Source organism: Labeo rohita, chromosome 22, assembly GCF_022985175.1.
Source record: "Labeo rohita strain BAU-BD-2019 chromosome 22, IGBB_LRoh.1.0, whole genome shotgun sequence".
In the NCBI taxonomy this organism is placed as follows: domain Eukaryota; kingdom Metazoa; phylum Chordata; class Actinopteri; order Cypriniformes; family Cyprinidae; genus Labeo; species Labeo rohita.
The window spans coordinates 36,340,161-36,353,426 of record NC_066890.1 but is presented as its reverse complement, the minus strand read 5'-3'; the positions used below and the strand labels follow the sequence as shown (position 1 = coordinate 36,353,426).

Here is a 13,266-nt window from a genome sequence, read left to right as displayed (position 1 = left end):
ATCTATTTTTATCTATTTTTATGTTAAATCATTTTATTTATTTATGTATTTATTATTATTTTATTTTTTATTTAGTTTAATTAATCTTATTTTTAACATTTATATGTAAATTACATTTTAGACAAATTTATTTTTATTTTTTATATTTAAATAATTATAATATTTTCTATTCTATATCAGTATTTTTATCTGTATCTGTATATTTTTATTATAATTATATTTTATTAAAGTTAGTACTTTTTTAATATAAATCTTTTATTTTCATAGAATTATTGTTTTTTAATCAAAGTTAAATTTGTCTGATTTTTACAAATAATTATTTTTTTTACATTCGTTCAATTTAGTTACTTTTCTTTTATGAATTATGATACTTAATTTTTTATTATTCAATCATATATTTGAATATCTACAATCAAAGCAATAACATTTAATGAGTCATTTTATATTAAATTCTTTTATTTAATTTCGTTTAGTTTTTCTTATTTTTTATTTTGTTTAATTTATTTTATTTTTACAATTATATTTAAATGCATTACATTTAGACATTGTTCTTATTTTTGTATTTAAGTAATTATATTATAATATAATTTTTTTTTATATATATATCAATATTTATATCTGTGTATTTTTATTACAATTTTATTCAGTTTTAGTTAATTTTTAATATTTTTTTATTTTCATAGAATTATGTATTTTATTTAGTTTAGTTTTTTATATTAAAGTCGACCTTGTCTGATTTTTACAAATAATATTGTGTTTGTTTTTTAACATTTATTCAAGTTGGTTACAGTTTTCTTTTCTGATTTATGATATTTATTTATTTCTGATTTAATGATCTTTAAATGTCTACAGTCAAAGCAATATTTGAAATATTAGTCGTCATATTGGTTGGACGGCTGTCAGTATCTCACTTTCAATAGTCATGCTTAAAATGTTTTAATTTATTCTCATTTATCCTTTATTATTTATATACTTTATACTTTTAAAGTATTCGTCATCATATTGATTATCTGCCATAACACAAAATTATTTTATGTGGTAGATGGTATTTATTATGTTTTGTAAAAATATCAGTCACTTGTGGTGCTAGTGTAATGGTTAGTTGTCTTTAGCGGTGAATAATATCTGTTTGTAATCAGAAGTGTGTCTCTGGTTCTCATTCATTCTATCCTTTTTTTCCAGTTCTGTTTCTCTGATGTTTGTCTTTGGTCTTTTCCTCTCTGTCTGCGTGCGTCTCTTCTCTCTCCTCTGCAGTCGTCTGCTCAGCCTGTGCAGTTTGCTGCGGTCTCTTGTCCTCCTCTCCTGCCTGGTGCTTTCACTCAACAGTACACTGTGGTACTTCTCTCCTCCTTCACTATCACTCCATCATAACACCTGTCCTTCTGGAAACATCTCTCTTCTCCATTGCCCTCGATTTATTAAAGAGGCCATATCATGAAAAGATTTTTCTTGTTCTGCTGAAATAGGTTTACTATATAATACATAATGTAATACTCACAGCTCCTAAACGTTTAATGTTTTTATTTCATTTTAGATTTTCATTCATTCATAATTACTTCATTTATTTATTTTTCTTTGTGTTTTCAAATAACCGTAAATGTTTATTTATTCAGTAGATTTAAATTAGATTTAAATTTATTTATTTAGAAATAGTGTTAATGTAAAATACATGCATAACCATAATTCAGTTCTTAGTTTTATTTCATTTTTCATTTTATTTATAATTTCATTCATTATGATTTTCTTGTTCTTTTAAAATAAGTTCAATACATGATATAAAAGTACTGTAATATGTGACTTTTAAACTTTTCAAATTTATTTATATTTTATTATTATATTTTATTTATTTATCTTAATATATTTAATATACAACACATACGTACCAGAATAAACAACAACTCTTAAAATTTACATTTTGTTTTTATTTTTATTTGTATTTTATATTGCATTTATTATTTAATTTATTATATTTTATTTACTTACTTTACTTACTTTAGGATTTTCTTGTTCTTTTGAAAAACTATTTAATGTAAGGCACATACTTACAATTACAACAATATAAATCAAATTATAACTAAAATATAAAATATTTTATATAAATATATCTAAAATATAAAATATATAAGTATAATAAGTTAAGTATAAAATAATAAATAATAATATATAATATAAATATAATAAAAATAAGTATAAAATAATATATATTTTTTGTCTTTAATGTTTAATAATAAAGTTTAATATGCGATGTATACATACCAGAATATTCACAACTATTAAACTATAAAATATTGTTCTTATCTATTTATTTATATATTTTTTTTTAGATTTTTCTTGTGCTTTTGGGAAAAGTTTAATATAGGATGCATACGTCAGAAAAATATTTTTTTCTTAATTTTATTTATATTTTATTTTATATTTCATTTATAGTGTTATTTATTATTATTATTAAAATTATTATTAGTTCTTTTTTTTTTTTTTTCTTGTGCTTTTGGAAAACGTTTAATATACAGTACATAGATATTATGTAGTACTATGTAGAACTGTTAAACTTTAAAATTAGTTTTTGTTTTTATTTATATTTATGATTTTGTTTTATTTTATTTTATTTATTTTTCCTTGCTTTTTGATTTTTCTTTCTCTTTTTTTAAATACTTTCAAAACACAATGCATACACATCCGACCCCTTTTAAAATAATTTAATTATTCATTATTTTTTAGTTTTTTCTTATTTTTTAATTCGTTCATTATATTATACAAATAAATGCTACAAAAGTGTACAGTATGGCCTCTTTAATATTTAGTTTTTGTTTTCTTCCAATTTTCTATTCTTCTATTCTCACTCATTAATTTTTTTTTCTACCTTGCCCCGTTCTTCTCTTCAGTCATTTTAATATTTTTATTATTATTGTCCAGTAACAGCTGCCGTCCAGTTAGTGATCTCAGTGTGTTGCAGGGAACCAAAGAAAGTGCAGTTTATTTCTGTCAGTTTTATTGATTAATCTCTCCAAAGTTTGGAAACGAGCCCCATGTGATTTGTCTGTACCCGGCGGAGGGGCTCATGACGGAATTGGGTCACTTCTGTCATCTTTCTCGCTGTGTGACCCGTTTCTACCAAATATAACACCCTCATTAACAAATTCAGACCACATCAATAATGAATGCCACCAGATGTTGTTACTTTTTTTAATAAAACGGCGTGTAGCGGTTGTGATGCCGGCCAGGATCTCTGGTCCTGGTGGATGTGGGGCCGGACTTTGATCTGTGCCGGTTTTTAAAGCTTAAAGTCCTCAATGTGACGCCCTGGTTTAGTTTTTGAAAGCGTGTGATCCACTTCCACTTCAGAAATATCTCTATCTATATCTTATTGCATAATCACATGAAGACCCACTCTTGGGTGTCAAATGAGAGAGATTGATTGATTGTAAAAATGACCCAATTCTAGTTTAACGTAAGCTTCTTAATTATTTCATTTATATATGAAAAAAGTTTTAAATACATATTGATTAATATTTGAACCTGCCCACAAGGGCTTGAGTATTTTGTAGTATTAAAGTAGTTTTAAACAATGTGTTTAAAAACAGGTGTTAAACAGGTGTTAAACAAATATTACCTAAGTCCATGATATATATATATGTGTGTATATATGTATATGTATGTATACATATTGTAACTATTTAATATTTATTATGAAATATCTCCATTTTATATAATTTTTCAAACTGTATTTTTTTTTTTTTATATAGAAACTTTTTTTGGAGATATGTAAATTATGCATTATTTAAAACATAAATATATATATTTTTTCACATTAATAATTTTTATTAAATATGTATTAAAAAATGTATTATTTGTGGATTAATATTGATTCTTTTTTTCCACACACACACTTTTTAAAATTAAAATAAGCACCTAAAATAATGTTGATTATAAAATATTTAGTTTTTTTTCCTAACAAATATTGTTGTTATAAAATATTATAAAACACGCACACACATTTTAATACACATATATACAATATTGTTTGTAATTTTAGATAACTAGTGTATTAAAATCACATGTAAAATAATGTAGATTATAAAACATTTAGTAGTTTTTCCTAACAAATATTTTACAAAATATTTATAATACAATTAAATATACATTTTGTTTGTACACATTTTGCAAATTTGTAAAAAAAAAAAAAAAAAAAAAAAAAAAGTAAAACCACAAATATACATCTTTTATTTTTACATATGTTTTGCTTAATTTACCTCAAAATATTTTTATTAAGTATACAGATATTACGTATACATATTTTATTTGTACATATATTTTGCAAATTTGTAGTTTTTAAAACACCACAATTTACCACAAAATATTTATTTTTTATGAAATATTTATTAAAAAAAAATTAATTATACACATTTTATTTGTACATGTTTTACTTTATTTATTTACCACAAAATATTTATTATTTTTATGAAATATTTATATAAATAATTAAATACATGCATTTTTACTTGTACATATATTTTGCAAATGTATAAAGTTTTTTTTTTAAAACCACATTTATTTACCACAAAATATTTATTATTTTTTATGAAATATTTATTAAAAAAGAATTAAATATACACACTTTATTTGTACATGTTTTACTTCATTTATTAACCACAAAATAATAATTTTTTAATGAAATATTTATAAAAAATATGAAAAATACACATTTTATTTGAACGTATATCTTGCAAATTTATAAAGTGTTTTACAACCACATTTAGTTACCGTAAAATGTATTATTTTTTAATTACTTTTCATGAAATATTTATAACCAATTTAAAACCACATCTATTTACCATAAAATATTTATTTATTATTTTTTTTATGAAATATTTAAACTAAAATTAAATTTACACATTTTGTTTGTACATATATTTTACCTCATTTATTTACCACAAAATATGTATTGTTTATTTATGTATTTATTTTAATTGTAGAAGAAAATATTTTTAGTTTTACATTATTATTATTAAATATTTAGTAGTTATTAGCTTGACGCTGGCCTTCAGTGCTTTAAATTGACTCTGTTCTCTTGTGTGTTTGTGTGTTAAAACAGCAACAGGACGGTTTAAGTGCCCAGTTCAGCCAGATGAATCTCGTTCGGCAGCCTTCGGGTGACGCTCCGGACCCCCACGCGGGCCTCTACCCACAATCCCTGGTGCTCCAGAACCCTCCGCCCACCGGTTACATGCTTCCGTCTGCGGGACAGCCCATGAGCGGCCACGCCTACCCCCATCCCACAGCCGTCAACCAAGCCGTCCTGCAGCCGCACGGATACATCCAGCAACCCGTGCAGCAGGTACAAACACACGTTCGTGGTACATTACCTGCATCATGTGACCGCAGATGAGTGTTTGTGATAACGCATGTGTGTTTCTGCAGGTGTCTGCGTGTTACTGCGCTCCGGGACAGTATTCGCACTCCAGCCAACACTACAGAGCGGTGACGCCGGTACACTACAGCGCCCCCCAGAGTCAGACACTGCCACCGCAACAGACAGGTACAAACACACTCAGCACGAGCACTTCCTGTCTGAGTGGGCTCTTCCTGCAGGGCGATTGGAGCGCTGGGAGACGGGGCCGTGTCACTGTATGAGATTCGTAGTCATTCTCACAGTGAACCGGTCTCTTTTCCCAGCCCTCACTCCTCAACTCTCACCTCTGACCTCTGACCCCATTGACCCACTGACAGATTTTTATTACCAGACAATGTGAAAACATTCATAAAGCATGCTTAAAATCAGTCAGGTTAAGCCGGAGTGCTGCACGGCAGAAAACAAATCAATAAATTGTTCACTGCTGAAAGGCTCTGATGACAAACAAACAGATACATATTCATTAGCATATCACCAAAGACTATATTAATTACAAACAAACAAACAAAGGCTGTATTCCTTAATAAATATTTTTTCATATCACCAAAGGCTAGATTCATCCAAAACATAAATAAATAAATAAATAAATATACATACATACATACATACATAAATATAATTAAAGGCTATAATTAAAAAATAATAAAAAGTAATAAATAAATAAATATTCCTTGCCATATCACAAAAGGCTATATTCACCAAAAACTATAAATAAATAAATATTGCCATATAATCAAAGGCTATATTCATAAAAAACAGTAATAAGTTAATAAATATATAAATATTCATTGCCATTTCACTAATAGCTATATTCATCAAAAAAATAAATAAATAAATATTGCCATATCACCAAAGGCTATATTCATAAAAAAAGTAATAAATAAATAAATAAATAAATTTTCATTGCCATTTTACAAAGGCTATATTAATCAAAATAAATAAATAAATAAATAAATATTGCCATATCACCAAAGGCTATATTCATTATTAAAGTAATAAATAAATAAATAAATTTTCATTGCCATTTCACAAAGGCTGTATTAATCAAAATAAATAAATAAATAAATAAATAAATATTGCCATATCGCCAAAGGCTATATTCATTATAAAAGTAATGAATAAGTAAGTAAATAAATAAATAAATAAATAAATATTCGTTGCCATTTCATAAAGGCTATATTAATCAAAATTAATTCATTAATAAATAAATAAATAAATAAATATTGCTATATCACCAAAGGCTATATTCATTACAAATGGTAATAAATATTTATTTATTTATTTATTTATTTATTCATTGCCATACCACAAAAGGCTATATTCATCAAAATATCATCATATCATCAAAATATCATTAAAAACAATAAATAAATATCACCAAAGGCTATATTTATCAAAATCAATAAATAAATAAATAATTTAAAAAATAAATAAATATTGTCATATCACCAAAGGCTGTATTTGTTACAAACAAAAAAAAAACAAACAATAAATAAACATTGCCATATTACTGACCTCTGTATTTATAACAAACAGTAAAACAGTAAGCAAATAGATCACCAAAGGCTATATTTATGACAAACAATAAATATGTATTGTTATATTAGCATCAAAGGAATATATTCAAAAAGGAAAATACAATGAAGTATGTAAGATGGAGAGTAGAAAAGCAATAGCACAAAAATTAAATGTCGGAAAAAAATATTGAAAGCTAATTTCATGTTTCTACGAGTGTATTTTTAAATATTTCCAGAAATGCGCTTTTTCTCATTTAGCTAATTATCATTAAAGTAATTTTTATTACCATCAAAACATAGCTAATAATAAGAGTGCCTTAGCGACCACATAGCAACACCATGGCAGCCATGCATGTGGGTAAGTGAAGCGTGGGCAACATCACTCAGATTTTCTCCTGAAAATGAAATTTCCTTCTGCTCAATCAAATTGGGCTTTTAGTTTCTTTTATGGGTGTGTCTGTATTAGCTTCATTAAGATTTAGATGCCTTGTTTTTAATCTGTAAGAATTGGAAAATAAAATATATACAGTGGATGCAAAGTTGCTGTTTTTAAGTGTGTGTGTGTGTGTGAAGAGGAAAAATCTGGTCCACAGTGACATTGAAAGACCCCATTTCACAGGCACTTGAGTGTGTGAGTGAGTGTGTGGGGCTTGTATGGTCTAAATCGACAGGCTTTTATTCTCTTCACTTTGGCCTTGCTAGGGCAGGTAAAAATAGCTGTGAACTCTCTCACACACACACACACACACAGAAAACAAGCCGTCTGTACTGGATCTGATGAAAGAAATGGGGATCACTGGAGTTGAGATGCTCTGCCACTGTACAGATCACAGTTCACACTAAATCACAGCTAGTCTCCTATAACAAAAACATTTAAATTATAGATAATAAAAATAAAATTATTAATGTATTTAGTAATATTTAATAACATTTATTAGATATATTTAATTAATACTATATATATATATATATATTATTAAATATATAGTATTCATTAAATATTTTTGATAAATGTTATTACATCTTATTACATAAATAAATAATGCTAATATAGTATAATACTTATTTGTATTATTCTTATTTTTATTTAGATGGTCTGGCATGGTCCACTGTATTCATTTCAAACTGCACAAAAACCCTATGTATAAACCCATGTTAAAGTATATATTTTATTTGTTAATTACATATTTATATTAAAGGTTTGTTGCGTTTAATATTTAATACATTTAAGCATTTATTAAATCGTTAAATGCATTCAACATTATTATATATTTATTCATTTATCAAATGTAATATTTAGTAGACATTATTAAATACTTAAATTATGCAATTATCCAAAACAAATAATATATTTTGTTATTATTGTTATTAATATTATTATTATTATTATAAACCTATTACAGTATGTTTTATTTGTAAATGTATTGCATATTAAACATTGTATATTGAATGTTTATTGCATTTAATATTTAATAAACATGATTCAGTCATTAAATGCATTCACTATCATTACATATTTATTATTCATTTATTGAATGTAATATTTAGTAAACATTATTAAATACTTTAAAAAAATTATAAATTATCAAAAAAAAACCTTTATATTATTATTATTATTATTATTATTATTATTATTATTATTATTATTATTATTATTATTATTATTATAAGCCATATTAGTATATATTTTATTTGTAAATGTATTGCATATTAAACATTTTGTATTAAATGTTTATTGCATTTAATATTTACATAAACATTATTAAATCATATTCATTTATTAAGGTAATATTTAATAAACATTATTAAATACTAAGAAATTATGAAATTACCCATACCAAATAATATACCTTTTTATTATTATTATTATTATTATTATTATTATTATTATTATGTGCAAGCCCGTATTACATTAAACATTTTATTTATGTATTACATATTAAATTATTAAATATTAAGTACTACAATAATACAATATTCATTCATTCATCCATTGAAGCCAATTATTAAAAAGCTATTTATTAAAGTTATGCATGAAGCTATATATTATTACTAAATGTGTATTGTTATATTTTGGTACTTTTATTATTATTATTATTATTATTATTATTATTATTATTATTATTATTACAGTACATTTTATTTATAAATGTATTACATATTAAATAATTAAATATTAAGACAATACAATATTTATTTATTTATATTTAATCATTCATTCATTCATTCAAGCCAATCATTAAAAACCTATTTATTAAATATTGCTAAGTTCTGCATGAAGTTGTATATTAATAATAAGTTGTATTTAGATGTAGTAGTTATTATTATTATTATTATTATTATTATTATTAATATTTATAAATCGATCATTATAAATCTTATCAGTCTGGCTCATGAATAATAACATTCATCCAGTCATTGCACCTGAATTTCTGGAAAATGCAGATAAAGCGACTCGTCTTATTATGGCCACCTATTTCGACATTACAAACTTGTGTGTCTAATTTTCTGGCTGCTTAATGTGCCACGAAACGTTTAATGCCACAATCCTTAGTCAGCGACTGTTTTTCTTCAGAAGCGCTGCCATTTCCTCACAAACCATGAACGGTCTGAGACTCCTTACGCATAAACGTCCATCTGTTCCCGCTCATATTCACACTGTCTCTTACTTCATTTCACATATTTTCGTCTTTTCGCAATTAAACTGCGTTTTTCAAAGTTGTTTACAGCTTTAATGTTGCGTAAATCTGTTTCTGCACTTTGTCCTTAATGTTTGGCTCCCAGATGTTGTTTGTTGGTCGTTAGCTGTTGTTTATGCTAAGAAGTTGGCGTTTTAATGTGTTTTCAGGTTTCCAGACGGTCATGCCCGCTCAACCCCCCAGTTACCAAGGCATGATGGGAGTTCAGCAGACTCAGAGCCAATCGCTGGTCGCCTCTCAGGGCGGAATGGCCAATCAGATTCAGAGCGTGATGGTGCAGTATCCCACAATGCCTCCGTATCAGGTATCCGAGTGCTGCGTTTTGCACGTCTCGTGATGTTTTGAGGTTTTTGAGTGATTTTGATGAGGTGACGTGTGTGTTTGTTCAGGTGTCTGTGCAGCAGGGTTCTCAGAGCGTTCCTCAGGCAGCCTATCAGCAACAGATCGTGCTGCAGGGACAGACCAATCAGACGCCAGCGCCCTCCGCCAGCATGCAGGTGTATTACAGCATGATGCCGCCGACGCAACACTCTAGCATCAGGTAACACGTGTGCGTCCGGTTGTCAACCAGTCCGATTAAAGGATCGCTGAATGTGGTTGGATCTGTACCGTGTCTTATGTGAACTTCCTGTGTGTGTACAGCTCGACTGTTGGTTTCCTCCCTCCGCCATGTTCAGAGCAGATGCCGTTTCCCCGACCGCCCTCCCCCTGCGGCTCTCAGCCAATCACAGGCCAGCAGTGCACAGGTATGACAGCTTTTTGACGTAAAACCTCTAGAAAAAACGAATACATTTGAGCCGTAATGCACTGGCATTTTGAAAGGTAACTTTTTTTTTCAAAGCCTAATTATCCATTATTTCTTCAGAACAAAATTAAAATAATGAAATATAATTGTATAAATATTATAATAAATTAATTAAATTAAATATATATAATATTATTTTAAACATATATGGATATATATATATATATATATATATATATGTATATATATATATATATATATATATATATATATATATATATATATATATTTATTTATTTATTTATTTATTTATATATAAATAAATACATATATATATATATATATATATATATATATTAAATAAATAAATAAATACACACACACATAATATATATATATATATTTATTTATTTATATATAAATATATATATATATATATATATATATATATAAAATAAATAAATACACACACACATATATATATATATATATATTTATTTATTTATTTATATATAAATAAATACATTTATATATGTATATGTGTGTGTGTATGTTTAAAATAAAATGCTTAAATATTAATAATAATACTATGTATATATTGTTTGCAGTATTATTTAGTTATTTATTAATTCTGTTTTCCTTTGTAATTTTTATAAAGCAGTAAAAAACTAAAAAATGTAGTATTTTCATTTTAAATTTGATTTGATATTTATAATGCATATATTTTCTCTTTTTTAAAAAGAAATTATATCCATTTTTTTATTGTAATAAAATTCTAATTTTTATAAAGCAATGAAAAAAATTATAAAAAAGGTAATATTTTCATTTTTAATTTGACTTGATATCTATAATGCATATATTTTCTCTTTTTAAACATTTTTATATCCTTTTTTTAATTGTAATAAAATTATCATTATTATTATTTATTATTATTATTATTATTCAGTTATTGATTAATTTATTAATTCTGTTTTCCTTTATAGTTTTTATAAATCAATAAATCAACTATAAAAATTTAATTTTCATTTTAAATTTGATTTGATATTTATAATGCATATATTTTCTCTTTGTGTGTGTGTGTGTATATATATATATATATATATATATATTATTATTATTCTTCAGTTATTGATTAATGTATTGTAATGTAAAAAAAATATTTTAAATTTGATTTGATATTTATAATGTATATATTTTCTCATATTATTATTAAACATTTTAAATAAAACATTACTATTTTATTACAATCCATAGTTAAAAAATAATACAAGTAATACTAAAAATAGGAGTATTACTTTTTAATGAGACGTATTTTATGTATTTATTATAGTAGTTGTAAATATATTTTTTTAATTGTATAAATATGTGTTGCAATATTGTTTGTATATATTTATTTCTATGTGTGTGTGTGTGTGTGTGTATTTTTTGCGCTTCAAATTTTTTTATATAAAATTAAAAATGTAATGTTTTATTTTAAATTTGATTTAAAATGCATATATTTTCTCATGTTCTCAGATATATACATCCGTATATATCTCACATTTAGAAAAAGGTAAGAAAATTAATAATACAGAATAAATATAGATAATAAAAATGCAAATATGAGTTATATTCCGGAAAATATAGTATCCATAATTTAAAGTATATTGTAAAAACTTTAATTTGCTGTAAAGTTGCTTTGCAACAATATCTATTGTGAAAATTGAATTGAAAATTAAAATTTAAAGTGACTGAATGAATGGCTAAATGTGAACTATATTAAAGTAGTAAATGGTAAAATATTCCAAATAATATTCCTTGGTTGCAATATTTTTTCAGGATCTTTTCTTTTTTCTTGATCATTTCTTGAGGTTATCTGTGTAAACACTTTCTTTTTTAATGGTGAAAACTGAAACTGGCGTCTAAAGGTTAATGTACATAGCTCCGTGTCATTTACCGACGGCAGGTATTTTTTAATTAGATATTAAGTCTTCGCACGTCTCTCGGTTAATAAGTTGAGTGCACATAATGAGCTTTGAGCAGTTTATTTCTCATTTTCAAAATGTTTTACTTAGCCGTTTAATTAAATGTTGTTTACAATTCTGCTTTCTGCTCGTGCCTTACGGCGTTTGTGAAGAGCTCGTCGCGTTTGAGAAGCAGCGAGAACAATCGATGTTTATTTGAATAAACCTCAGTGTTAATGAACGCTCAGCTGGTGTGTGTGTGTGTGTGTGTGTGTGTAAGGTGATGATTATGTTCCTGAAGAAGAGGGTGTTTTTAATGAGGAAGAGGCGAGACCCACACACTCTTTGACCTTTCACTGTTTAATAAAGCACTTTAATTGGCCGGTGTGTGTGTGTGTGCATAGTGTGTAGTGCTTCATCATTTTTGTCTGTTATTGAATAATTCAGTAGTAAACATTATTTATAACACTGCTGATGATATATGCCTGTGCTAGTGAAGATTTATAACTCTAAAGGTTAATTAGAATAATATATGTATATGTATATATGTGTATATGCGTGTGAATATATGTATGTGTGTATATATATATATATATATATATGTATGTATGTATGTATGTATGTATGTATATGTGTGTGTGTATGTATGTGTATATACATATAAATAAATATATATATATAATGTGTGCATGAGATATAATTATATTAAAAATAAGAACAAATGTTTTTCATTCTTATATATATATATATATATATATATATATATATATATGACAAATACATAGTGTATGTATATATAATTCATATTTTAGTCATTTATATATTCACATTTCTATATGCATGGTGTGTATATGCATTTTATTTATTATATTTTATTGCAGTCTTTAATTTAGCTTTGCAGTTATTAAAACTTAAATATGTAGTTTATTTTTTAAATTGAAAACATAATTGA

At 25.4% G+C, this 13,266-nt stretch overlaps 1 protein-coding gene across 1 annotated transcript in view; it reads left to right on the top strand.

Annotated features, from left to right (window-relative positions):
* The window catches only part of LOC127153333 (R3H domain-containing protein 1), a 50,135-nt gene that overhangs the window by 30,781 nt on the left and 6,088 nt on the right, over window positions 1–13,266 (top strand). The window contains 6 exon segments of the mRNA XM_051094364.1: window positions 1,255–1,335; window positions 5,093–5,335; window positions 5,419–5,536; window positions 9,776–9,930; window positions 10,016–10,167; window positions 10,269–10,372. Of these exon segments, the coding sequence (XP_050950321.1) occupies window positions 1,255–1,335; window positions 5,093–5,335; window positions 5,419–5,536; window positions 9,776–9,930; window positions 10,016–10,167; window positions 10,269–10,372 (853 nt within the window).